We start from the raw sequence: 27,003 nt of genomic DNA, 5'->3' as shown, positions 1-27,003 counted from the left end.
TACAGGCGTGAGCCACCGTGCCCGGCCATTTATGATGTTTTATTAGGTACACTTATATGTAAAAACTTAGATCTTTCTAGTGTGGCCTATCAAACTAGAAGTCCTACTTCAGAGATTTGAGTTCTAATGTCATACTTGATATCTGTTAGTAGCTTCTTTTGTTTAGCTGTCCATTTTTAGTGTCCAGCTTCCTCTTCCTAATCATGTTCCCTGGACACTCCCATTGGTTACTGTCTGAGAAGTATTACTCTACCTGGCTCTATTATTTACCAATTGTGTGGCCTTGGACAAGTGGCTAAAACTCTTTTAAGTTTCAATTTCTTTGTCTGTAAAATGGGATTGATAATACCTTAGAAAGGTATATCGGTTAAATGAGATAATGTGTGACAATACTTAGCACAGTGCTGAGCATCTAGTAAAGGCTCCTGGTTGTTGTTACTAATATTAATAATATTATTATACTGTTGTATATTCAACCAACTGAATTTTATTCTTTCCGAATCTAGCAAAGTTAATTTATGGTGAATATAATATGTAATTACTTTTTCTTCTAGGACAGTCTTATGAAATTCGAATGCTAGACAATAGGAAACTTGGAGAACTTCCAGAAATTAATGGCAAATTGGTGAAGGTAAAACGAATAAATCATTCTTCTGTACAATATTGTTTACTAATCCTTTTGGGATTTTAAATTTTGTTGTTGTTGTTAATGTTCTTTTGCTTCCAGTGGCTTACTGGTATCTCTTGCCTGCAGTAATTTGTTGGCAGAGTAGTAAGCTGATGTGTTATTTCTTTGGGGTCAGAGTAAGCCCCAGTATTCACATGAATTTTTCAGAGCTATAGAAATAGAACGCTTACCACTCCCTGTCCAGGGTGATCACCCCTGGCTCAGTGAAGTTCTTTCGGGTGGAGTAAAGTAACCTCCTTGAGATCTTTAGAGAAGCCTCAGTGTCTTTTTTGATACTTAGTCTTATAGCGAGGAAAACAGAAGCTACTTTGATGAAGAGCAGTTCTCTTAGTCTAGATTAACAGTTAGGATTTTGATAATTCACAGCACAATTGAAACAGAGGAGTTTTGTCAAAAGGTGGTGGGAGGAATTAATAGGCACTTCTACAAAGTAAGGGTAACAAAAGGAAAGTTGATAGAAACAGGCTTTACCTACCCTCAGTGTTTACAGGTTGTATGGTGGGTTAGCAAGCGGGGGACTTGGTGAGTTTTTCATCTACATCTGAAGAGCGAAGCCAGATAGGCTCGTGGTATAACAGAAGAGGCATGCAGAAATGCTTCAGACAGGAGTACTTTATTCCTAGTTACCATCGGACTGAAGTTTAAGCCAAGTTTTAAATGTAGTACCAGTTAACTATAAAGATTCTATCTGAGAAATTGGCTGGGCGCGATGGCTCACGCCTATAGTCCCAGCACTTTGAGAGGCTGAGGCGGGCGGATCGCCTGAGGTTGGGAGTTTGAGACCAGCCTGACCAACATGGAGAAACCCTGTCTGTACAAAAAATACAAAATTAGTCAGGCATGGTAGCACATGCCTGTAATCCCAGCTACTCAGGAGACTGAGGCAGGAGAATTCCTTGAACCCGGGAGGCGGAGGTTGCGGTGAGCCGAGATCACACCATTGCACTCCGGCCTGGGCAACAAGAGCGAAATCTGTTTCAAAAAAAAATAAAAGATTATATCTGAGAAATTATAAAATTTTACCCTGAAATAGCACTTAGTATGGTATGGGTTTTAGAGTGAAACAGATCTTAAGAAAAATAATTTTAGATTGTGTTTAGAAACCAACTGGCAGTGAGTCCTGCTAGTTTTTCTTTGTCAGCACTGATTATCAAGAGGTCTTGTTATCATCTGATCTTGTTGTATCCTTTTAGAGTATATTCCGTGTGGTGTTCCATGACAGAAGGCTTCAGTACACTGAGCATCAGCAGCTAGAGGGCTGGAGGTGGAACCGACCCGGAGACAGAATTCTTGACATAGGTGAGTTAAGAGAATCTATTGCCTAGGAAATGCCTTCAGCTATGGACCCAGAGTTGGTTTTCTTTATTTGACATTTACCTTGATTCATATGCTTGAGAGGCTCAATTAGTATAAACCTTGAAATTATTTACTAAGCATAAAAAATTTTAAGTAATACAAGTTAAAATGATATCAAAATTGAAGTTGGAAGTGTAAACACTTTAGTTCCATAGCAACTACAGGGTGATTTTGTTGTTTTTTAAGTTGTGGTAAGATATACATTACATAAAAGTTATCATTTTAACCATTTTTAAGTGAATAGTTCAGTAACATTAAGTACATTCACATTATTGTGTAACCATCACTATTATCCATCTCCAGAACTTTTCTCATCTGCAAAACTGGAAGTCTGTACCTGTTAAACAACAACTCCCCATTCTCTCTTCTTCACAGCCCCTGGTAACCACTATTCTCCTTTCTGTCTCTATGAATTGGACTACTAAGTACTGCATAAATGAAATCATACAGTATTCATCCTTTTGTGACTGGCATTTTTCACTTAGCATAATGTTTTCAAGGTTCATGGTGTAGCATACATTAGCATTTCCTTCCCATGTAAGGCTGAATAATATTCCATTGTGTGTATATAGCACACTTTGTTTATCCATTCATCCCATGATAAGCACTTAATTTGATTCAATTTCTTGGCTATTGTGAATAACGCTGCTGTGAACATGGATGTACAAATATGTGTTTGAGTCTCTGCTTTTAATTCTTTTGGATACATATCCAGAAATGGAATTGCTGGGTCCTATGGTAACTCTATCTTAAATTTTAAATTTTTTTTAGAAACCACTATATTGTTTTCCACAGTGACTACACATTTTACATTTCTACCAGCAGTACTCAAAGGTTCCAACTTCGGCTGGGCGCGATGGCTCACGCCTGTAATCCCAAAACTTTGGGAGGCCAAGGCGGGCAGAACATGAGGTCAGGAAATCGAGACCATCCTGGCTAACACGGTAAAACCCCGTCTCCACTAAAAATACAAAAAAATTAGCCAGGCGTGGTGGCGGGCGCCTGTAGTCCCAGCTACCCGGGAGGCTGAGGCAGGAGAATGGTGTGAACCCGGGAGGCGGAGCTTGCAGTGAGCCAAGACCACGCCACTGCACTCCAGCCTGGGTGACAGAGCGAGACTCTGTCTCAAAGAAAAAAAAAAAAAAGGTTCCAATTTCTCCAATCCTTGCCAACACTTGTTGCTTTCCTTTTTTTTTTTTTTTTCCTGAGACGGAGTTTCGCTCTTGTTGCCCAGGCTGGAGTACAATGGCGTGATATCAACTCACCACAACCTCTGCCCCCCAGGTTCAAGTGATTCTCCTGCCTCAGCCTCCGAGTAGCTGGGATTACAGGCATGCACCACCACACCCAGCTAATTTTTGTATTTTTGGTAGAGACGGGGTTTCACCATGTTGGCCAGGGTAGTCTCAATCTCTTGACCTCTTGATCTGCCCGCCTCAGCCTCCCAAAGTGCTGGGATTACAAGCGTGAGCCACCGCACCTGGCCTGTTGCTTTCTATTTTTTGATAATATCCATCCTGATGGTTGTGAAGTAGTGTCTCATTGTGGTTTTGATTTGCATTTCCCTGGTGATTAGTGATGTCAAGCATCTTTGTATGTGCTTATTGGCCATTTATATATTTTCTTTCTTTATTTATTTTTATTTATTTATTTAGTTAGTTTTGAGATGGAGTCTCCCTCTGTCGCCCAGGCTGGAGTGCAGTGGCACGATCTTGGCTTACTACAACTTCCACCTCCCGGGTTCAAGCGATTTTCCTGCCTCAGCCTCCCGAGTAGCTGGGATTACAGATGCCCGCCACCACACCCAGCTGATTTTTGTGTTTTAGTAGAGACGGTGTTTCGCCACGTTGGCCAGGCTGGTCTTGAACTCCTGACCTCAGGTGATCCACCCGCCTTGGCCTCCCAAAGCGCTGGGATTACAGGTGTGAGCCAGGGCTCCTGGCCTGTCATTTATATATTTTCTGTGGAGAAATGTCTATTCAAGTCTTTTACCCATTATCGAATTGGATTGTTTTGTTTTTTTGTTATTGAGTTGAAGGAATTTTTTAAATATTCTGGATATTAACCCCATAGCAGATATATCAACACATGCAAATATTTTCTGTTATTCTGTGGGTTGCTTTTTTACTATGTTGATACTATCCTTTGATGCACTAAAGTTTTACATTGAGGTGGTCCAATTTATCTAATTTTTTTTAATTGCCTATGCTTTTGGTGCCACATCCAAGAAATCATTGCCAAATTCAGTGCCAAGAAGCTTTTCCCATATGTTTTCTCCTAAGAGTTTTATAGTTTTAGGTCTTATATTCAGGTCATAGGTCCATTTTGAGTTCATGTTTGTATATGGTACAAGGTAAGGGCCCAACTTCATTCTTTTGCATGTGGATACCCAGTTTTCTCCACACCGTTTGTTGAAAAGAGTGTTCTTTCCCCCACTGAATGGTCTTGCACCCTTGTCAAAACTCATTTGACCGTATATTTGAATACTTATTTGTAGGCTCTCTATTCCATTTGTTTAAATGTCTGTCTTTATGCCTATACCTCACTATTTTGCTAAGTGTAGCTTTATAGTCAGTTTGGAAGTTGTGAAGCATGAGACCTCCAACTTTGTTCTTTTTCACCATTGTTTTGGCTGCTCAGGATCTGATATTTTGTTTTGTGTTTGTGAAGAGGAGCAGACTTTTTTCCCCAGCATGCTGAAAGTTCCTTCATTTTACTAGTGGCTGAGAACCAGGCACTAAAGTGGGAGTTCTGGTATTAGAAGCTATGTCGCTTGGTTTGCAGTTAAGTTGTGTCTTCCCACGTTGCTACACAGAGTAGAATTTGTTTTTCCTAAGTCATAGGGTATAAAGGAAAGATCTTCACAAATACACATGCAGTCACTTTTCCTGGTATCTGCATCTCTGATTTCTAATTGGTTAAAATTTCCTTTTGGTAAACATAGTTGTTAAAAAAAATTTAACTGCTACTAATTTTACCTGAGAAAACATTGGTTCTCATGCAGTGATCCTGATATCTGTATGATAAATTGACCTTAAGATGAATCTAACACAAAAAATATTGTGGAGTGGGACCCACTTGATGCTTTATTGTTTGAATCATTGATACCAAAACAGTAGTATAGTTATACCACAGTTCTGATAATACATATTACCTGGCCTTAACTCCCCAGTTTGATCATTTATAGGAGAATTCAGGGAATGCTATTTGAATATCTGCTGTGTGGAATGGAAAGAAAGGTTCTACTCAAACCCGTTAATTCTTGCTTCCCTTTTAAGTAAAGATTTGTCACTCTGTTATAGGATTATTTGATGACTTGGTAAGTCAGCATCAACCATCTTTTTTTTTTTTTTTTTGAGACAGAGTCTCGCTCTGTCGTCCAGGCTGGAGTGCAATGGCATGATCTCGGCTCACTGCAACCTCTGTCTCCCGGGTTCAAGCCATTCTCGTGCCTCAGACTCCTGAGTAGCTGGGATTATAGGCATCCGCCACCACGCCCAGCTAATTTTTATATTTTTAGTAGAGACAAGTTTTCACCATGTTGGCCAGGCTGGTCTCGAACTCCTGACCTCAAATGATCCACCTGCCTTGGCCTCCCAAAGTACTGGGATTGCAGGCGTGAGCCACCACGCTTGGCCTGCGTGAATCTTTATGTTAAAATTTTCCCACTTCCATTCATGATATAATGCTTTCTACCTTCATATAGACACTCTGCTGCACCCCTTCAATAGCAGTCCTCTTAATATGCTTTTGGCAATGAAACTAATTTTAAAACTGTAGTTGAAGTAGATTATAAATTACAGTTTTCATGATAGTGTAGACTTAATCCACCTTAAATAGGATTTTAGCAAATTAAAAGGAAACTGCCTTTAAATTGCCATATTTTAAGCTAGAAGGACGATACTGAACATTCCCAACACAAAGTAATGACAGATGTTTGAGACAATGAATATGCTGATTACCCTGATCTGATCACTATGCATTGTATGTATTGAAACATCACTATATAGCCCATGAATATGTACAATTATTATTTGTCAATTTAAAAATGATTTTTTTGTTTTTTGAGACAGTCTTGCTCTGTCACCCAGGCTAGAGTGCAATGGTGCAATATTGGCTCACTGCAACCTCCGCCTTCCTGGTTCAAGCAGTTCTCTCTGCCTCAGCCTCTCAAGTAACTGGGATTACAGATGCCCACTACCATGCCTGGCTAATTTTTGTATTTTTTAGTAGAGACGGGGTTTCACCATGTTGGCCAGTCTGGTCTTGAACTCTTGACTTCAGGTGATCCACCCACCTTGGCCTCCCAAAGTGCTGGGATAACAGGTGTAAGCCACGACACCTGGCCTAAAAATTTTTTTTTTTTTTTTTTTTTTGAGATGAAGTCTTGCTTTGTCACCCAGGCTGGAATGCAGTGGCTCGATCTTGGCTCACTGCAACCTCCACCTCCCAGGTTCAAGCAATTCTCCTGCTTCAGCCTCCTGAGTAGCTGGGATTACAGGCGTGTGCCACCACGGCCGGCTATTTTTGTATTTTTAGTAGAGATGAGGTTTCATCTGTCAGGCTGGTCTCAAACTCCTGACATCGTGATCCGCCTGCCTTGGGCTCCCAAAGTGCTGGGATTACAGGTGTGAGCCACCGTGCCTGGCCAAATAATTTTTTTAATTGCTGTATTTTAAAAACTTTTTAAAGAGGAAAAAGCGTGCTCAGAAGCAAAGTACTTAAGTCAATTTTACTCTAATCAAATATTTTCATTGACAAAAAAGAAATTTAAGGTGTGGGCTGGGCATAGTGGCTCAAGCCTGTAATCCCAGCACTTTAGGAGGCCAAGGTGGGTGGATAACCTGAGGTCAGGAGTTTGAGAGCAGCATGGCCAACATGGTGAAACCCCATCTCTACTAAAGATACAAAAAAAATTAGCTGGGCGTGGTGGCACGGGCCTGTAATCCCAGCTACTCAGGAGGCAGAGGCAGGAGGATCGCTTGAACCCAGGAGGCGGAGGTTGCAGTGAGCTGAGATGGTGCCACTGCACTCCAGACCTGTTACCACTACACTCCAGCTTGGGCAACAGAACAAGACTCCATAAAAAACAACAACAACAACAACAACAACAAAACAAAGAAATTTAGGATGTGGTACACAAAAATCTTGGTAGCTACACTGAGTAATATAAGAATCAATGCTTTCTTATTTAAAACTGAGTAGCCCTCAGAATTGTTCAATGATCACCATTTTGTTTCTCAGATATCCCAATGTCTGTGGGTATAATCGATCCTAGGGCTAATCCAACTCAACTGAATACAGTGGAGTTCCTGTGGGACCCTGCAAAGAGGACATCTGTGTTTATTCAGGTAAGGCGTTGCAGATAGGGTTCCAGTTTTGAAGAGCATCTCTTACTACCAGTTTATTTCTTAAAGGATAAAACATGTTAACTTTGAAATCTTTACAGGGTTCTAGCCTGACTGTCAAGCCCAGGCTCTTTAACTTGTGCCTGAGAGCATTGAGGAGTTTCTGAATTGCTCTTCTAATACCCCAGTTTATTTATTTGTGTCTCCCAAAATTGCTTGGTAATGGCTGCATAATATTTCATTCCTTGGTTGTACCATAATTTACATAACAATTATTTGGCAGTTAGATTGGCATAATTTTTTTTTTTTTGGGGGGACAGGGTCTCGGCTTTGTCTCCCAATCTGGAGTGCAGTGGTGCAATCTCGGCTCGCTACAACCTCCGCCTCCCAGTTAAAGCGATTCTTTTGCCTCAGCCTCACCAGTAGCTGGGACTAGAGGCGCATGTTACCATTCCTGGCTAATTTTTGTATTTTTGGTAGAGGTGGGGTTTTGCCATGCTAGCCAGGCTGGTCTTGAACTCCTGACCTCAGGTGATCCGCCCACCTTGGCCTCCCAAAGTGCTGGGATTATAGGTGTGAGCCACCATGCCCGGCCTTGATTGGCCTGATTTTTTACTATTATCTGTGATGTTATTTTGAACATCTTTATACTTAAAATTTGATTTGCGTATCTGATTATGTTCTTTGGGTAGAGTCCTTGAAAATCCTTATTTGTAGTAATTATAATAACCACTAGTTTACTGAGTACTTCACATGAGATAGTCACTATGTTAAGTAAACACTTTATATATATGATTTTAAGACTTTCAGCTATAATCTTGTGGAGTAGTCAATCAGACAAGGTTCTTCTATTAAGATTCACCAGGCTGGGTGCCATGGCTCACACCTGTAATCCCAGCACTTTGGGAGGCCGAGGCAGGCAGATCACCTGAGGTCAGGAGTTCGAGACCAGCCTGGCCAACATGGCGAAAACCTGTCTCTACTAAAAATGCAAAAATTAGCAGGGCGTGGTGGTGTGTGCCTGTAATCCCAGCTATTTGGGAGGCTGAGGCAGGAGAATTGCTTGAACCGGGGAGGTGGAGGTTGCGGTGAGCCGAGATTGTGCCATTGCATTCCAGCCTGGGTGACAAGAGCGAAACTTAGTCTCAAAAAAAAAAAAAAAAAAAAAATTCACTGATCTTAGACTTTATGCAGTAGCCAAGCAAACCTTTTTCTCCACTATTGCTGTGAACTTTCATATTTACTATGTTCCCAGACTGGGTAGTGACTCCTCTTTCTACAGTCTTCCTTAAAATTGAGGAAACTTTAACTAACATAAATCATTTCTCTTTTGCTAGCTCTGTGTTCTTTGAAGCAGTTAATATATTTAGTTCCTCACAGTAGCTTTTGTTAGCATTAGATCTGTACTTTTGTTTGCATTTGTAAAGCATTTTTCTATTTCCTCTATCAGATTGTAAGTTCTTCAAGATCAAAAAGAGGAAAAATGTTTTCTGTAGGTATTCATAATGCCTGGTAAAGGTTTTGCTGTTAATAGTTGCTAAAAAAAATACTGCCAACTGGTTTGACTAGCTAGCGGTACTGAAGCCTTGCTGTTGTATTCTTTTCAGGTGCACTGTATTAGCACAGAGTTCACTATGAGGAAACATGGTGGAGAAAAGGGGGTGCCATTCCGAGTACAAATAGATACCTTCAAGGAGAATGAAAACGGGGAATATACTGAGCACTTACACTCGGCCAGCTGCCAGATCAAAGTTTTCAAGGTATTCCTGGGCAATGTGCTGGCCCTTGGATTCTTTTACCTTATCATTCTATTTTAACATTAGTTACCAAGTCAGAAAATCAACTTGTCTTATTTTTTTTTGAAAACTCACAAAAAAAAAAAAAAAAAAGTCTAAGCTAGAGTCATTGAAATAATTACCAAGATGCCTGGTAAAGAAATTTACATGGTCATAGGATAATAGGAACTTGGAAAAGAGGGCTAGAGGCAAGAACATGGATTCTCATTGAAAGCTCTTAAAGCCTATTGAAGTTACAAGCTCTTGTAAAGCTCACAAAAATTGACTAGCTTTGGTTATTTTCATACTTGATCTTTTCTTATTTGGTCTTATTTATTTATTTATTTTTGAGACTGGGTCTTATTTTGTCACCCAGGCTGGAGTGCAGTGGCGCAATCATAGTTCAACCTCCTGGGCTCAATCGATCTTCCTGCCTCAGCTTCCCCAGTAAGTGGGACTACAGGCATGTGCCACCACACCGGGCTAATTTTTGTATTTTTTGTAGAGAGGGGGTCTTGCCATGTTGCCCAGGCTGGCCTTGAACTCCCGGGCTTAAGTTATCTGCCCTCCTTGGCCTCCCAAAGTACTGGGATTATAGGTGTGAGCCACTGTGCCCCAGCCAGGGTCCTGTTTATTTTTATCACATGAGTAAATATGTTCTCATTGTAAGAGATTGAGTAATACAGAAGTATTCAGAGCAACACTGAAAATCTCCCTTTACTACTCTTACACTGACCCCCTCCACAACCTCTTCCCAGAGGAAACCACTGTCATAATTTCATAATTTCGTATGTGTTCTTCTAGTTCCCTCTTCTTTTTTTTTTTGAGTCGGAGTTTCACTCTGTCACCCAGGCTGGAATGCGGTGGTGCAGTCCCAGCTCACTGCAACCTCCGTCTCCTAGGTTCAAGCTGTTCTCATGCCTCAGCCTCCCCAGTACCTAGGACTACAGGCACACACCACCATGCCCAGCTAATTTTTTGTATTTTTAGTAGAGACAGGGTTTCGCCATGTTGGCCAGGCTGGTCTCGAACTCCTGACCTCAGGCAATGTGCCTGCCTCGGCCTCCCAAAGTGCTGGGATTACAGGCATGAGCCACTGCGCCCAGCTCTTCTAGTTCCTTTCTATGCTTTTATACACATACATAGCTATATACATATTTTCTTTGACACATAAATGGGATTATACTATTTGAAATGTTTTGAGGCTAGGCACGGTGGCTCATGCCTGTAATCCCAGCACTTTGGGAGGCTGAGGTGGGCGGATCACAAGGTCAGGAGTTCAAGACCAGCCTGACCAAAATGGTGAAACCCCGTCTCTACTAAAGATAAAAAATTAGCTGGGTGTGGTGGCGGGCGCCTGTAGTCCCAGCTACTGAGGAGGCTGAGTCAGGAGAATCATTTGAACCCTGGAGGCGGAGGTTGCAGTGAGCCGAGATCACGCCACTGCATTCCAGCCTGGGTGACAGGGTGAGACTCTGTCTCAAAAAAAAAAAAAAAGAAAAAGAAATGTTTTGAGACTTGATTTTTTTCAGTGAACTATGTGCTTTAGAGATCTTTCCATGTCAGTAGCTATAGATCTGATTCTTTTCAACTCCATCGAATATAAACATTTAAATTTCCTATTTTCAAACTTAAAGTGATGTGTCTTGCCTTTATATCACTGCACATACAACTTTGTTTCATACATGAATATTTAAGTTTTTGGAAGCCATATTTTGGGTTAAAAGGTGAGTACCTGAATTTAAAACAAAATATTTCTCATTTCAGCCCAAAGGTGCAGACAGAAAGCAAAAAACGGATAGGGAAAAAATGGAGAAACGAACACCTCATGAAAAGGAGAAATATCAGCCTTCCTATGAGACAACCATACTCACAGAGGTAAAAAGATTTCTTTTGGTGACAATTTCAGTTCATAATTTTTAATCTTAAAAATTTATCACTTCCAAACTGGTCAGAATTTACTTCTCCTAAGCCTTGAGGGACACAGTATCACATGGATTCTGTATCCAGTGGCCTTAACAGGAAGATTGCTTTAGAATTTGGCATGAACCATGCCACTGCCTCTGTGTCCAAGTTATCTTTCCCCAAATTACTCTGGTTTTGTTTGGTTTGCTGCAGGAGCTATTGTGGTGTTCTTTGCTTTGTATACATAAGCACATCTCTTGCCCAAATAGAATTCAGTTTCATCTTGGGCATAAACCACCTTCAATTTTAAGAAGAGCTGTGTGCTGCCTTTGGTTCTGGAACCCACTTATAACCAACAAAAATGGCCCAGGACCACAGTTTTCTAGACATATTTCCTTTTAGAAGTCCTATTCCCAGCAGGCCTCCACAGGCTCCAAGATGGCAGAAAGAGAAGCAGTGTTCTCTATTGCTTATGGGAGTCTCTGAGGAATTAAGATTTACTAATCAAGATGTGCCATTCAAGTAACAATGTTTTAGTCAAATCATAGGGTCAAATGTGCTTGTTCATTATCTAACTTATCCTTTGTTTTTAGTGTTCTCCATGGCCCGAGATCACATATGTCAATAACTCCCCATCACCTGGCTTCAACAGTTCCCATAGCAGTTTTTCTCTTGGGGAAGGGTAAGTCTGGGAAATAAAATTGGCTTGTATTTGTCCAAAATATATATTCTTTCATTACCTGTTCATAAACAAGATCTTTTTAAATCAATAAGTACATCTATTTGGTCGTTCTCTGATGGATTTATATATTAACTGAGATTTGGAGTAGCTTCAAAAGAGATTGAAAGAGTTTTATATAGCCCTTTCTTCTCTTTGTGTTCTCCCCTCTCCCTCCTCCTCTTCTTTTTTCCCCCCACTAGAAAGTAGCATTTATGGTCAATTTTTAGTGGTTCAGGGACTGATGATCTGGGCTTTTTGCCTCTCCCTATTACTGCACATCTTGTGGTTATTTCACTTCCTGATCATACTTGCACCAGACCGTGGTCTTTGGGAACTGGAAACAATTGTACAAACACTAAAATTTGTTTTGTTACTTGTTAGGAATACTTCTAACACCTAATTATTATGAATCTTTGATAATTGGGGAAATAAGTTTGAAGATGATGGCTAAAATGAAGTTTTGGAATTATTTATGGGATACATTTAATCTTGCCTTATTATATTTTACCATAAGAGATAATTGAAAGTTGGTATAGACGCCTACTCCAATTTTAAAAAGTAGCTGTATTATAGTCCGAGCATTTAACATGTATTTCACATAACCATATTGAAACTTGAAATAGTTAGGCTACCAAATGTGTGAGCATATTGTTTGGTTGCAATGTTTGTGGTTTTGGATTTATTTAGGCTCTATGTCTGACCTACTTTTTAAAGGATTTAATTAAGGTAGCTTAAATATTTAAAACATAACAATTAAGAATAAAAGTAGGTATTAGTTGTAGAAGGAATACATATAACTAGGGCCCTAAGATAAGTTAATTACTAAGTTTGAATACCAAATTTGAATTTTGCAGTTAAGGCTAAAAAAGGAAAAAGATCTTTTTTTAAAAGAAAAAAAAATCCTAACATCCACATAGATGATACATTCTACTTATAGGTAATTCCAAATATGATATAGGGTTTAAGAGCTGTGTTTAAAAATTTTTCTCTTCTCTTTGTCATGTACTTCATACTAGTTAAACTTCTTCCATAAAAGTAGGCATTAGGGAAGAGGGACAATTCATAGACAAAGAACATATAAAGAAAAACAGGCTGGGCGCGGTGGCTCACACCTGCAATCCCAGCACTTTGGGAGGCCGAGGTGGGCAGATTACGATGTCAGGAGTTCGAGACCAGCCTGGCCAACATGGTGAAACCCCGTCTCTACTAAAAATAAAAAAAATTAGCCGGGTGTGGCGGTGGGCGCCTTGTAATCCCAGCTACTTGGGAGGCTGAGGCAGGAGAATCGCTTGAAACCAGAGGGCAGAGGTTGCAGTGAGCTGACATCATGCCACTGCACTCCAGCCTGGGCAAAGGAGTGAAACTCTGTCTCAAAAAAAGAAAAAGAAAAACGAGTGTGGAGATAACCCTTGGATCATAAATTAGGCAGCACTAATTTTTGAGGCTGCTTTAAAAATAATTTTTTTTGCCGGGCGCGGTGGCTCACGCCTGTAATCCCAGCACTCTGGGAGGCGGAGGCAGGCGGATCACAAGGTCAAGAGATCGAGACCATCCTGGCTAACACCGTGAAACTCTGTCTCTACTAAAAATACAAAAAAATTAGCCGGGTGTAGTGGCGGGCGCCTGTAGTCCCAGCTACTCGGGAGGCTGAGGCAGGAGAATGGCATGAACCTGGGAGGCAGAGCTTGCAGTGAGCCGAGATCGTGCCACTACGCTCCAGCCTGGGCGAGAGAGCGAGACTCCGTCTCAAAAAAAAAAAAAATTGTTTTTTATTCTAAATGTGATGATATTGCATTGCATAAATTTTCTTCCAATATTTTTCTTGTATATGTGTGCATATTTATGTATTTCCTACAGTAGTAATGTATTGATAAAATTTTGTATCCTGATATTTTTCATTTTATTTTTAAATTTTTTTCTTGATAATTATTCTTTCATAATTTTTCATCTTAGTAAATTTATGGTTAAATATTTTTATGCCATAATTTATCTCATCAGTTCCAATTTATTGAAATGTCGATATTTTCTTCAGTTTCCTCAATAATAAGAAAATGTTGCTAATGACATAGTTTCTCCCCCTCCCCATAAAGTCTTTAGGTTAAACTAATAGAAAATTAAAGTATTGAGTCGAAGAATAAGAATGTGTTATGAGAGAGCACAGATTTTTTTTCTAATCTCTAGCGTAAGATTTATTGTGAAGCTGAGGAATGAAATAATGAGCCCCAGCATGTATCATGGACTCATCCTTTCATTTTAAATGTTTCTTTAGAAATGGTTCACCAAACCACCAGCCAGAGCCACCCCCTCCAGTCACAGATGTAAGTCTAAAGTTGAATGTCAGTTACTCGCAATGTCTGGTAATACTTTGATGACTGTCCAATTCAGTAGAAATGCCCAACGTTTAGGGAGTATTATTCATTCATTCATTAAACAAACATTTATTGAATTTTGACTATGAACCAGATACTGTGCTAGGGACTAAAGATATGAAACAAGTAATGCAGGACCCTTACATTTGAGCAGCTTACAGTCTAGTGGGGAAGAAAAGGATGGAACTCTGAGCATCTTGCATGGTTGGAGAAAGAGAAAATAACTTTCACAAACTAGGCCTGAGTATGGGTTGTGTGGGTGTTTGGCTATGTGTTACCTAATGGGGTAACAGACAAATCTATTTGGTTACCTAAAAAATGTGCTCTCCCTTTCAGAACCTCTTACCAACAACCACACCTCAGGAAGCTCAGCAGTGGTTGCATCGAAATCGTTTTTCTACATTCACAAGGCTTTTCACAAACTTCTCAGGTTAAATTTTCTTTTTCTTTTGTTTTCCCTAGCATGAGATTTTCCTTTGCGTTCTAGGGCCTCCTGGTATCCATGGGAGAGTTGTGTGTGTATATGTGTATGAGAGATCTTACTGCATTTTTCTGATGAAATGAATTTCATAGAACCCTTAAGACTTTCTCACTAGCTGCAGCTGTGCTGTGAAATACTTAAAAACAAACACCTTTTAGTTTAAATTCAATTTAATTTAAAAATGCTTATTTCATACAACACTTTTTAAAATGTATATTTTGTAGAGTTTTATCAAGGGGGCATTTGCAGGTAGTCTGAAATTTTCCCCTTGATATCACTATAATTTATTTCATTTACAAAATACACTTTTATTTAGCATTTTTTTCTTTTTCTTTGAGATGGAGTCTCACTCTGTCACCCAGGCTGGAATGCAGTTGCATGATCTCGGCTCACTGCAACCTCCGTCTCCCAGGTTCAAGCGATTCTCCTGCCTTAGCCTCCTGATTAGCTGGGATTATAGGTGCCTACCATCACACCCAGCTAATTTATGTATTTTTAGTAGAGACAGGGTTTCACCATATTGGCCAGGCTGGTCTCAAACTCCTGACCTCAAGTGATCCGCCCTTCTTGGCCTCCCAAAGTGCTGGGATTACAGGTATGAGCTGCGGCACCTGGCCTATTTAGCACTTTTTGATGTAGTAGGAATACACAAATGGATGAGGCATACTTCCTGATCAAATAGCCCATTAATCATCTGGTATCCAAAAAAAAAAAGCACCGAAACAAAACACAACTAATCCAATCAAAATAAAACTCTGAAAAAATGATAAATAGTTTTGATGCTGTAGATAAGTATTCTGATAGTGACAGTAAGATGCTCATGGGAGGATCTGGTGTTAGGGAGCATGTGTGACACATGAGGCGAATCCAGGATTTTTTTACTTATTTATTTTTTGAGACGGAGTCTCACTGTCACCCAGGCTAGAGTGCAGAAGCACAATCTTAGCTCACTGCAACCTCTACCTCCTGGGTTCAAGCGATTCTCCTGCCTCAGCCCCCGAGTAGCTGGGACTACAGGCACCCACCACCACACCCGGCTAATTTTTGTATTTTTAGTAGAGACAGGGTCTCACCATGTTGGCCAGGCTGGTCTCGAACTCCTGACCTCAAATGATCCACCCTCCTCGACATCTCAAAGTGCTGGGATTACAGGTGTGAGTCACTGCTCCTGGCCCAGGATTTTTTTTTTTAAGAGATGGGGTCTTGCTATGTTGCCCATGCCTAACCGTCTTAAACTCCTAACAGTCGATTGGCCTCTAGCAATCCTCCTACCTCAGCTTCTCGAGTAGCTGGGACTACAGGCATGTTGTGCCCAGCTTAGAGAGTGGAAGGTTATTTCAGGCAGAAAGAACAACTTGCTCATTAGACATCATCAGTATGATGAAAGCATAGGATTAAGTGGGGAGGTTAATTGAGGGGAATTGAGACGGGAGAGGAGGTAGGAGCCAGGTCATGATGGGCCTTATATGCCATGAAGAAAATTATGGATTGTAGCATTCTGGTAATGAGGTGTCCTTATAATAGAGCCCATTTTAATAGTCATTAACAAAGAGAATCTTTGCCTTTATCATCCATTTTCTTATATTTATTCCAGGGGCAGATTTATTGAAATTAACTAGAGATGATGTGATCCAAATCTGTGGCCCTGCAGATGGAATCAGACTTTTTAATGCATTAAAAGGCCGGTATGTAATTAGTGTTAAAATATCAATGAGGTTGGGATTCCAAATGGATTTGGATTCAGGAATTCTTCACAATACTCTACACAGCTAAATACACCTTCTCAAAACATTTCTTTTAAATGTCAGCTATGTACCAAATAAAGATTTTTAAAAAATGTTTTCTTGCACTTTGTCCAAGGAATTCCCCATGATATTCCATTTATCATTTCCAGGTGAATGAATTTTCCAATGAAAATTCATCATCCTTTTCATGAGCCAGGTACTATTGTAGGCTCTGGGAATATTAATATATTGGTGAGCAAAACAGGGTGCCCATTGTTAGGGAGTTTACTTTCTAATGGGGAGTAAGATAAATAAATATTGTGGATAGTGATAAGAGCTTTGAAGGAAAACAAAACAAATAAGCAAAAAACAAGGTTGTGGGCTATAGGGTGCCCAGAATATGGTCAGGAACGGCCTCTCCAAGGAGGGGATATTTAAGCTGAGTTCTGAGAAGGATGCAGCTCTGGAGTCACAGGAAGGCAGACTGTTCTAGGCAGAAGGAACAACAGGTGCAAAGGTCCCAAGTTGGTTTTAACTGGAGAAGTGGTCATTCTTAAATGTGGGTGGGAATTACTTTTTAAAAATTTTTTTTGAAACAGAGTCTCACTCTTTCGCCCAGGCTGGAGTGCAGTGGAGCAGTCTCGGCTCACTGCAAGCTCCACCTCCCGGGTTCACACCATTCTCCTGCCTCAGCCTCCCAAGTAGCTGGGACTACAGGTGCCCGCCACCATGCCCAGCTAATTTTTTGTATTTTTTAGTAGAGACGGGGTTTCACCATGTTAGCCAGGATGGTCTTGATCTCTTGTTCTCATGATCCGCCCGCCTTGGCCTCCCAAAGTACTGGGATTACAGGCGTGAGCCACCGCACCCGGCAAATGTGGGTAGGAAGTATCTGCCTGTAATTGTTAAAATACATAGTAATTTGTGGTCCTTTTTTGGGATTTACAATTTTAAATAGGTTGTAGTAACATTGATGAAAAAAGCATTTAGGTCAATGGCAACAGAACCAAATCAGTGACTACACAGTAAAACAGATTGCGCAGTATTTATTTTTGGTTTGCTTTTGTTTTGGGGTTTTTTTCTTGAGACAGGGTCTTGCTCTGTCACCCAGCCTGGAGTGCCGCAATGCAATCATGGCTCACTGCAGCTTCGATTTCCTGGGCTCAAGCCATCCTCCTGCCTAGATCCCTGAGCAGCTGGGGCTACAGGCACGCACCACCACGCCCGCCTAATTTTGTACTTTTTGTAGAGGCGGGGTTTTGCCATGTTCCCCTGGCTGGTCTCAAACTCCTGAGCTCAAGCAATCCTTACGACTCACCTTCCTAAAGTGCTGGGATTACAGGTGTGAGCCACCGTGCCTGGTCATATTTGTTTTTGTCTACGTCATAAGGGATGTTGAATCTTGGAAAATTTTAAGGAAAGAAGTGAAATCAGAGGTTGATGACTTGGGGAAAAATAATTGATCTTTCATTTTTTCAAGCATATTATCTAAAGGGTGTTTAGAAATTGGAAGGAGTAAGATGATCAGATCAAGAGGTAGTTGAATATCTTTCTCTAAGAAGAACAGAAAAAGGACTTAGGCTAGTTAGGAGAAGATAATGAGAGAAATAAGATGATCTAGTTTACTGTGTTGGCATTTTTTAGTAAAAAGTATGTCTTGAACCTGACCTATTAGACAGTGGCTTTTATATTTTGACTATTTCTAACTTTTACACCAAAGGCCACAAACTCAAATGACTATAGAGTACATACAGGTAATGGAAATGAATGGCAGTCAAGACTGGGGTATAGTGAAGAATATATGCATCATGTAAGAAGAACAGCTGATTGTTTTCATGTGAGAATGCGGGCCTAAGATTGCTAGATCTGAGTCTTCAGGAAAAGCCAAAAGTTCAGAGGTTTATATGATGTCTCATATTGGAACTAATTCCACTTAAGGAAAAAAAAACCCTACTACTGGGGAACTAATAAAACATAGCAAATTAATTGCATTTGGCCAACGAGCTTTCAATTTTCATCTGCTCTATACGATTAATGTAGAAACACAATTTCTCCCTTCTTTTTATTGTGCTTACCATAAAGAATGTAAGACTAATTAGCCTTTTTCCTCCCCCTTAGGATGGTGCGTCCAAGGTTAACCATTTATGTTTGTCAGGAATCACTGCAATTGAGGGAGCAGCAACAACAGCAGCAGCAACAGCAGCAGAAGCATGAGGATGGAGACTCAAATGGTACTTTCTTCGGTAGGTTGTTCTGGACGCACCAGGACAGATATGAAGAAAGGTTAAGAGATAACTTATGGGCATGTGTGATGGGAAACTATCAAACAGCAGATTTAGTATTTGCTAGAAGTAACAATAATCACTAGCATTTATTAAGTTCCTAATACATGGCAGGTGCCATTCTTTTTTTTTTTTTTTTTTTTGAGACAGAGTCTCACTCAGTTACCCAGGCTGAAGTACAGTGGCGCAATCATGACTCATTGCAGCCTTGACCACCTGGGCTCAAGTGATTCTCTCCCCTCAGCCTACCAAGTAGCTAGAACTATAGGTGTGCACCCCACGTTTGCCTAATTGTTTTATTTATTGTAGAGATGGGATCTCCCTATGTTGCCCAGGCTGGTCTTGAACTCCTGGGCTCAAGTGATCTCCCTGCCTCAGCCTCCCAAATTGCTGGGACTATAGGTGTAAACCACCACGCCCAGCCAGGTGCTATTCTTAACACTTTTTATATGCTTTAATATTTACAACTAATATCTCCTCTTTGCGGAGGATTTTACTGTTATCTCCAGTATTTACGTGAGAAAAATGAGGCCTAGGGATGTTAAATAATTTGTCCTAGGTCACACAGCTGCAAGTGGTTGAGCCAGGATTTGAACTTAGGCAGTGTGATTTCTGAGTCCTTTAGAAAAGTGGGCATTCCTAGTGATCAAGTTACCTGTAAGAGTGGACAAACTTTGTACTGACTGCTGTTGCTCTCTCCCTTTCGCAGTTTACCATGCTATCTATCTGGAAGAACTGACAGCTGTTGAATTGACAGAAAAAATTGCTCAGCTTTTCAGCATTTCCCCTTGCCAGATCAGCCAGATTTACAAGCAGGGGCCAACAGGAATTCATGTGCTCATCAGTGATGAGGTAGATTTTTCAGTACAGTTGAATTACCAGATGATGATTAATTTGTCAGCGCATGGAGCAAGAGCAGTTCTCCTGGGGCAGAGTGTTCTGTTTTCTAGATCAGAGGGTTTCATACTTTTTTGCTTGCTTTCCTCCTAATTTTTTTTTTTTTTGAAACAGTCTCTCTCTGTTTCCCAGGCTGGAGTGCAGTGGCCCAATCTCAGCTCACTGCAACCTCCTCCTCCTGGGTTCAAGTGATTCTCCTGTCTCAGCCTCCCGAATAGTGGGAATTACAGGCGTGTGCCACCACGCCTGGCTAATTTTTGTATTTTTAGTAGAGATGGGGTTTTGCCATGTTGGCCAGGTTGTTCTCAAACTCCTGGCCTCAAGTGATCCACCCGCCTCGGCCTCCCAAAGTGGTGGGATTACAGATGTGAGCCACTGTGCCTGGTCCTAAAATATTTTAAAAACCACATATTCCCATGCACATTTTTAGGTTGACTTAAAATGTTTTGTTAAAGTTTAAATAGTTGTAAAAGATGTCATTTCTGGGCATATATAATGACATTTTTAAGTGAAATGGTTACATCATTATTCTAATTGCATCCCATGTAACCAATACAAAAATGATTTAATACCACCACCATCCATTAAAAAAACAAATACATGATTGTGCTTTTCTTTAACAGTTAGAATTCTTATACTATTCCGCTGTTTCCTTGAACTCTTATTTTCATTTACTTCCCCCATTGAATTTTATCTTACTGTAACTTTTTTTTTTTTGAGACAGTCTCACTCTGTCGCCCAGGCTGTTGTGCGGTGGTGTGATCTCGGCTCACTGCAACCCTGCCTCCTAGGTTCAAGCGATTCTCCAGCCTCAGCCTTCCAAGTAGCTAGTATTACAGGCACCCACCACCATGCCCGGCTAATTTTTGTATTTTTAGTAGAGGCTGGGTTTCACCATGTGGCCAGTCTGGTCTCGAACTCCTGGCCTCAAGTGATCAACCCACCTCAGGCTCCCAAAGTGCTGGGTTTACAGATGTGAACCACCACGCCTGGCCATCTTACCATAACATATTTTTATGCACAAACATCTTTTATTGATTATCCTACTATATTTGTTTGAAACAAAGTTTTAAAATAAAAATGTAAAAATTATTATAATGGAATTATCATAATTATACAATTGATTAAAATAATGTAAATATGCTACATGTTTTAATAAGTAATTATTAAAGATTAAGAAGGCTGGCCAGGCTCAATGGCTCATGCCTATAATCCCAGCACTTTGGGAGGCTGAGACGGGTGGATCGTGAGGTCAGAAGTTCAAGACCATCGTGGCCAAGATGGTGAAACCCCATCTCTACTAAAAATACAAAAATTAGCTGGGCATGATGGCAGGTGCCTATAATCCCAGCTACTTGGGAGGCTGAGGCAGAGAATTGCTTGAACCCGAGAGGCAGAGGTTGCGGTGAGCTGAAATTGCGCCACCGCACTCCAGCCTAGGCAACAGAGCGAGACTCCATCCAAAAAAAGAAAAAAAGAAGGCCAGGCTCAGTGGCTCACACCTGTAATCTCAGCACTTTGGGAGGCTGAGGCAGGTGGATCACCTGAGGTCGGGAGTTTGAGACCAGCCTGATCAACATGGAGAAACCCTGTCTCTACTAAAAATACAAAATTAGCTGGGTGTGGTGGCACGTGCCAGGCACCTGCCTGGCTGAGGCGGGAGAATCCCTTGAACCCAGGAGGCGGAGGTTGCGGTGAGCTGAGATGGGGGCATTGCACTCCAGCCTGGGCAACAAGAGCAAAACTCCGTCTCAGAAAAAAAAAAAAAAAATTAAGAAAAAAATTATTACAGGTATATCTATGAATGAGTTCGATGAAATTGTTTCATTCCCTACCCGTACCCTTGCACATAATTATTTCCTTTGTAGATGAATACTGCCTATTGATTGCTGGAATGACATAGGATTTCAGCATCAATTCCATTCTGTTTTTTTCCTCTAGATATAAATGCTGAGGGACTTGATTCCCATAAATTGATAGCAATGGATGGAATTTTGTAATGACAATGTCATTAGATTATACTTCAGAATTATATACCAGAAATTACATAGTGATATTATCCAAAAATCATTTTGAATCCTCTATCTTAGGACAATTTGTGATTAGGTTACTCTTTAATTCTGGTGAAAGGAAAGAGTTAGAAACCATGTGGCTCATAAAAGGGTCTGTTGCCCAGTTATTAGAGTTCACCTTTGCCATTCCACTTTGCCACCTGAAGCTTTCACATCATGGGCCACCTTACTAGGATCCTGGGAGGATGAAACTCATGCCTTTATCTTGTAAAATGGGAGAAGGGGGTTTGAGAAGGGAAAGTGGGGAAGGAAAATTAAAGAGGTTTTAGGAAAGAGCACATATGGGAGTTGAAGACACGGAAGTCAATTCTCCTGTATGCACATATTAGTGTCTGTGTGCTCCTTGGAGGGTCTTGGGGTTAACCCAGGGAAATGCATACCAGGCTTTAAGACAACTCTTCTAATCTGCTTAGTTTTTTAATATTTAAAAGCCAAACGGGAGGGGAGGAAAAAACTTTTATGATCCTAGATATTCAAGAAATACATTATTTGTGACCTGTAAAGCCTCCCATCTAAATCCCTCTGGATGTAGGGTAGTCCTTAGGGACACAGGAATATAAAGGGGTTATTTTTCATTTAAATAATCACAAATTTTCTTGCTTTTTTCAGATGATACAGAACTTTCAGGAAGAAGCATGTTTTATTCTGGACACAATGAAAGGTAATAGTAAGACAAACATCTTTCCCTAAGCAGTTTAACTGCTTTACTACTACTAGGCAAAGTACATAGTTCTTTGAGGAGAGAGACGAAAAGTAACCATATTTGGGTAAAGAAAGTGACAATATTAGAGATTGTTACTTTTTTTAAGTCAGCTTTTTTTTTTTTTTTGAGACAGAGTCTCGATCTGTTGCCCAGGCTGGAGTGCAGTGGCACGATCTCGGCTCACTGCAACCTTTGCCTCCTGAGTTCAAGTGATTCTCCTCCCTCAGCCTCCCAAGTAGATGGGATTACAGACACGTGCCACCATGTCTGGCTGATTTTTGTATTTTTAGTAGAGACGGGTTTCACCTTGTTGGCCAGGCTGGTCTCGAACTCCTGACCTCAAGCGATCTACCCACCTCCGCCTCCCAAAGTGCTGGGATTACAGACATGAGCCACCGTGCCCGGCCCGGCTTTTTGCCATTCTCTTCCATCTTCCATTACAGATGAGGAAATTGAGGCATGTTGTTTTTATAATGCATTTTTTTTTTGAGATGGAATTTCGCTCTTGTTGCCCAAGCTGGAGTCTTGTTGCCCAAGCTGGTGGCGTGATCTCAGCTCACTGCAACCTCCACCTCCCTTTTTTCCCCTTCTCACGAGAATCTTACTATACTTTGTTTCTCCTGCTGTGTTTTAGAGGTGACTAAAGATGATTCTCTCTCTCTCTCTTTTTTTTAACAGCAGAAACCAATGATAGCTATCATATCATACTGAAGTAGGAGTGCGGCGTTTCGTGCCCAGTGGCTGCTGCTTCCTTCACCTCTGAAGATGGCCCTCTTGAAGGGGGGATATGAATGGAGATTTGAAGGTCTGCAAGAACCTGACTCATCTGACTGTGTGTGGAGGAGTCCAGGCCATGGAGGCAGAATCCTGGCCCTCTGTGTTGGCCCAAGCTCTTGTGGCACACACAGATTATTGCCCAACATGCAGTTCTGCAGCTGTTTTAGTTAAAATTTCTGGACCTTGTTGTTGTTGAATATCAGTAGAAACTCTACATAATTTAGAGTGTATGTAGGGCATAATGATGATGGGAATTGTGTGATGTTTAACAGGAAGATCTTAAATTTTGTGATATGGAGCCCTGTAATTTTTTTCTTATATAAAAATGGGTATCTATATTCATAAGACTAGGTCTTCAATCTCTTTGTACTGGTCTCAAATGTACTGGTATCTCTGCTTTTTGCCACAGTTTGTCCCTGAAAACTTTATCAGTGAGGAGAAATACAGAGACAGAATTTTCCTTTTGGTTCCCCTGTAATACCACAACTAATAGTATTTTCAGTTAACATTTATTGACCAGGCAGTTTGATAAATTTTTTTAATGACCATCTTGTTTAACCCCCTAATCACACTATCTGAAGTAGGTGCTATAGTGACCCCCAACCGAGGATGAGGAAATGGAGACACACAGTGGCTAAGTAGCTTGCTAGGTGCCAGGAGCTGACAGGCAGTGATGCTGAAATCCAAACCAGGCAATCTGGCCCTCCTTATTCACCCTCTCATACCACCAGTGCCACCCATTATAACCTGTGTTCACTTCGCTGATTACTGTGGCCCTTCTGGTGACTATGACATAACACTGAGTATGAACTGAGGAATTAACCACTGAAAGAGACAAAGCACACCTAAATAATGATGAACAAATCAAGACCTACAAAAAATGAACACATAGATGCTTTTTTAAGTGTCATTAGTTATTGGAATCAAAAGAATCTGAGGTGGTGACAACTGGGGATTATCTGTAACTCCCCAAATTTACTGTTCTTGAATGACATTCTCAAACTATTAATGAGTTAGTCTCATCCCTGCTTTCTGTTTCCTCTCTCTACATCTTCTCTTGGTATAGGAAGTTATTTTACTCATGCTGTGTTTTTTAATATAAGCTTTACAAAAAAAGATGCATTCCCTTCCTGTTCACACTCTTACCATGTTTTTGTTCTTCCTTAAGAATGATTGTGTGTGTGTGTGTGTGTGTGTGTGTGTAAGTGTAACATCATGGGTTTTCTTTCTTCACTTGTAAAGTTTTATCTAGAAATACTTTTACAGGTTATGTTGAGGTACACAAAGATAATGTTCTAAGATTGTGTATTGGATTTGAATTTGTGTGTGTGTGTATGTGTGTGTGTGTGTGTGTGTTTAAAGCATTTGATAAGGTTTAAATGTTTTTTATACAGAGATTTTTGTTCATTAAACTCAATCTGCATCATGGTCTAATTTCTCTTGGTTTGAAACAAATTGAAAACTTTGAAACCAGAAAATTAAGTCAATGACTTGTTTAAAACTGACCTGAGCAACTTGTTATATTACACCAAAATGCTTTTTAGTGAATGATTACCAGATGTCTCCATTTTGAGGAGGAGACATTTTCTGGTTGTCTTATATTCTTAGTACTGGTTCTCTTTTTTTTTTTTTTTTTTAATATCTAGGTGTTTGGGTAGGAAAGTTGGACTAGATGCCTTTTTTTTTTTTTTAATATAGAAATGAGTCTGGGCACAGTGGCTCACGCCTGTAATCCCAACAATTTGGGAGGCTGAGGCAAGCAGATCACTTGAGGCCAGGAGATTGAGACCAGCCTGGCCAACATGGTGAAACCCCGTCTCTATTAAAAATACAAAATTAGCTGGGCATGGTGGCACACACCTGTAATCCCAGCTACTTGGGAGTCTAAGATATGAGAATTGCTTAAACCTGGGAGGCGGGGTTGCAATGAGCTGAGATCAGGCTGCTGCACTCCAGCCTGGGTGACAGAGCAAAACTGTCTCAAAAAAAATTTTTTTTAAATAAAATATAGAAATGAGGTCTCACTATGTTGCCTGCCAGGCTGACCTTGAACTCCTGGGCTCAAGTGATCTTCCTGTCTCATCTTCTAAAGTGCTGGGAGTACAGGTGTGAGCCACCGTGCCTGGCCAAGACTAGGTGACTTTTTTGTTTTGAGACGGAGTCTCACTCTGTTGCCCAGGCTGGAGTTAAATGGCCTGATCTCGGCTCACTGCAACCTCCACCTCCCAGGTTCAAGCTGTTCTCCTGCCTCAGCCTCCTGAGTAGCTGGGACTACGGGCGCGGACCACCCTGCCATGCTAATTTTTCTATTTTTAGTAGAGATGGGGTTTTACTATGTTGGCCAGGCTGGTCTTGAACTCCTGACCTTGTGATCCATCCACCTCGGCATCCCAAAGTGCTGGGATTATAGGCGTGAGCCACCACACCTGGCCCAAGGCTAGGTAACTTTTAAGGTTTCTTCCAAATCTGTGCATTTGTGATTCTTACTGCAAATGATGCATAAAATTAAATACATAGATGAGGCACAGTGGCTCGTGCCTGTAAGCCCAGCACTTTAGGAGGCCAAAATGGGAGGATCACTTTAGGCCAGGTCAGGAGTTCAAGACCAGCCTGGGCAACAAAGTGAGACCCCCCCATCTCTACAAAAAGTTAAAAAAATTAGCCAGGCATGGCAGTGATTACTTGAGCCCAGGGTTGGAGGCTGCAGTGAGCTGTGATTATGTCACTGCACTGTAGCCTAAGTGACGAAGTGAGACCCCCATCTCAAAGAAAACAAAACAAGAATTATATCTCCCTCTGTCACCCAGGCTGGAGTGCAGTGCCACAGTTATAGCTCACTGCAGCCTCAAACTCCCAGGCTCAAGTGATCCTCCTACCTCAGCCTCTCAAGTAGCTAGGACTACAGGCACACACCACGAAGCCCTGCTCATGTTTTTTTGTAGAGACAGGATCTTACGATGTTGCCCAAGCTGGTCTTGAACTCCTGGCCTCAAGCAGTCCTCCTGCCTTGGCCTCCCAAAGTGTTGAGATTACAGGCATGAGCCACCATGCCTGGCCTTTATTAATATATTGACTATAAATTACACTTAACTATTTTTACCTGAAGTCAGGGTTTTTTAGAGTAGTCTTCAAATTTATGGAAATGAACTTATACAACTTTGAAATTATAGATCCTTAAATTTGCCAGAAAATCTCTTAGGCTTTCTTTAGCTACGAAAAATTTTTATTGTGCCAGTGATGTATGATTGGTAAGAATTGGCATAGTGATAGAACACTGTAATTATTCAGTTTGCTTTAAAACATTGCATATGTTCACTAATAATCCTTTCAGTTAAGTGAAAATTTTATACTAGCTTTTTCATTATGAAAGTAATACAAAAAATGATAAATTCAAACAATAAAGAAGGGTATCATATAACTTTCCCCCTTACCTCTTAGTCCCACTCTGTAGAGGTAATCGTTGCAAAGAATTTCCCCCATCACACATGGACACACACACACACTCAGACGGGCTCATGTTATACTAATGACTTGCAATTTGATTTTTGTATTTAGCATATCTTGAATATCTTACTATATTAGAATTTTTAGTTCTACATCATTCTTTTTAAAAACTGGTTATTCTGTATGGATGCCATTTAGGTCACATATATTTGAACATGCATCTTTTTTTGTGTGTGAATGTCACCCAGGCTGGAGCACAGTGGCACCATCTCAGCTCACTGCAGCCTCTGCCTCCCAGGCTCAAGCGATCCTCCCACCTCAGCCTCCCAAGTAGCTGGGGCTACAGGTGTGTGCCACCACACTTGGCTAATTTTGTATTTTTTTGTAGAGACAGGGTCTCCTTATATTGCCCATACTGGTCTTGACCTCCTGGGCTCAAGCATCCTCCTGCCTCAGCCTCC

At 40.8% G+C, this 27,003-nt stretch overlaps 1 protein-coding gene across 4 annotated transcripts in view; it reads left to right on the top strand.

The window, feature by feature from the left end:
- Positions 1–24,532, top strand: part of TFCP2 (transcription factor CP2) — a 79,060-nt gene extending 54,528 nt beyond the window's left edge. For 2 of the 4 annotated variants that reach the window (XM_054442855.2, XM_063646958.1), the window contains 13 exons: positions 555–631; positions 1,882–1,987; positions 7,289–7,395; positions 9,000–9,152; positions 10,935–11,045; positions 11,666–11,754; positions 14,063–14,111; positions 14,499–14,592; positions 16,238–16,328; positions 18,486–18,610; positions 19,359–19,501; positions 22,228–22,279; positions 23,000–24,532. In XM_054442855.2, the coding sequence (XP_054298830.1) occupies positions 555–631; positions 1,882–1,987; positions 7,289–7,395; positions 9,000–9,152; positions 10,935–11,045; positions 11,666–11,754; positions 14,063–14,111; positions 14,499–14,592; positions 16,238–16,328; positions 18,486–18,610; positions 19,359–19,501; positions 22,228–22,279; positions 23,000–23,037 (1,235 nt within the window). In that variant the 3' untranslated portion in view covers positions 23,038–24,532. The remainder of the gene's footprint in view (positions 1–554; positions 632–1,881; positions 1,988–7,288; positions 7,396–8,999; positions 9,153–10,934; positions 11,046–11,665; positions 11,755–14,062; positions 14,112–14,498; positions 14,593–16,237; positions 16,329–18,485; positions 18,611–19,358; positions 19,502–22,227; positions 22,280–22,999) is intronic. The other 2 variants (XM_054442856.2, XM_063646959.1) reach the window with 1 other exon arrangement.
- The last annotated feature ends 2,471 nt before the right edge of the window (positions 24,533–27,003 follow it).

This window comes from Pongo pygmaeus, chromosome 10 (genome assembly GCF_028885625.2).
Source record: "Pongo pygmaeus isolate AG05252 chromosome 10, NHGRI_mPonPyg2-v2.0_pri, whole genome shotgun sequence".
Taxonomy (NCBI): domain Eukaryota; kingdom Metazoa; phylum Chordata; class Mammalia; order Primates; family Hominidae; genus Pongo; species Pongo pygmaeus.
The sequence above is the reverse complement of the archived record's forward strand: the minus strand, read 5'-3'. Positions and strand labels throughout refer to the sequence as shown.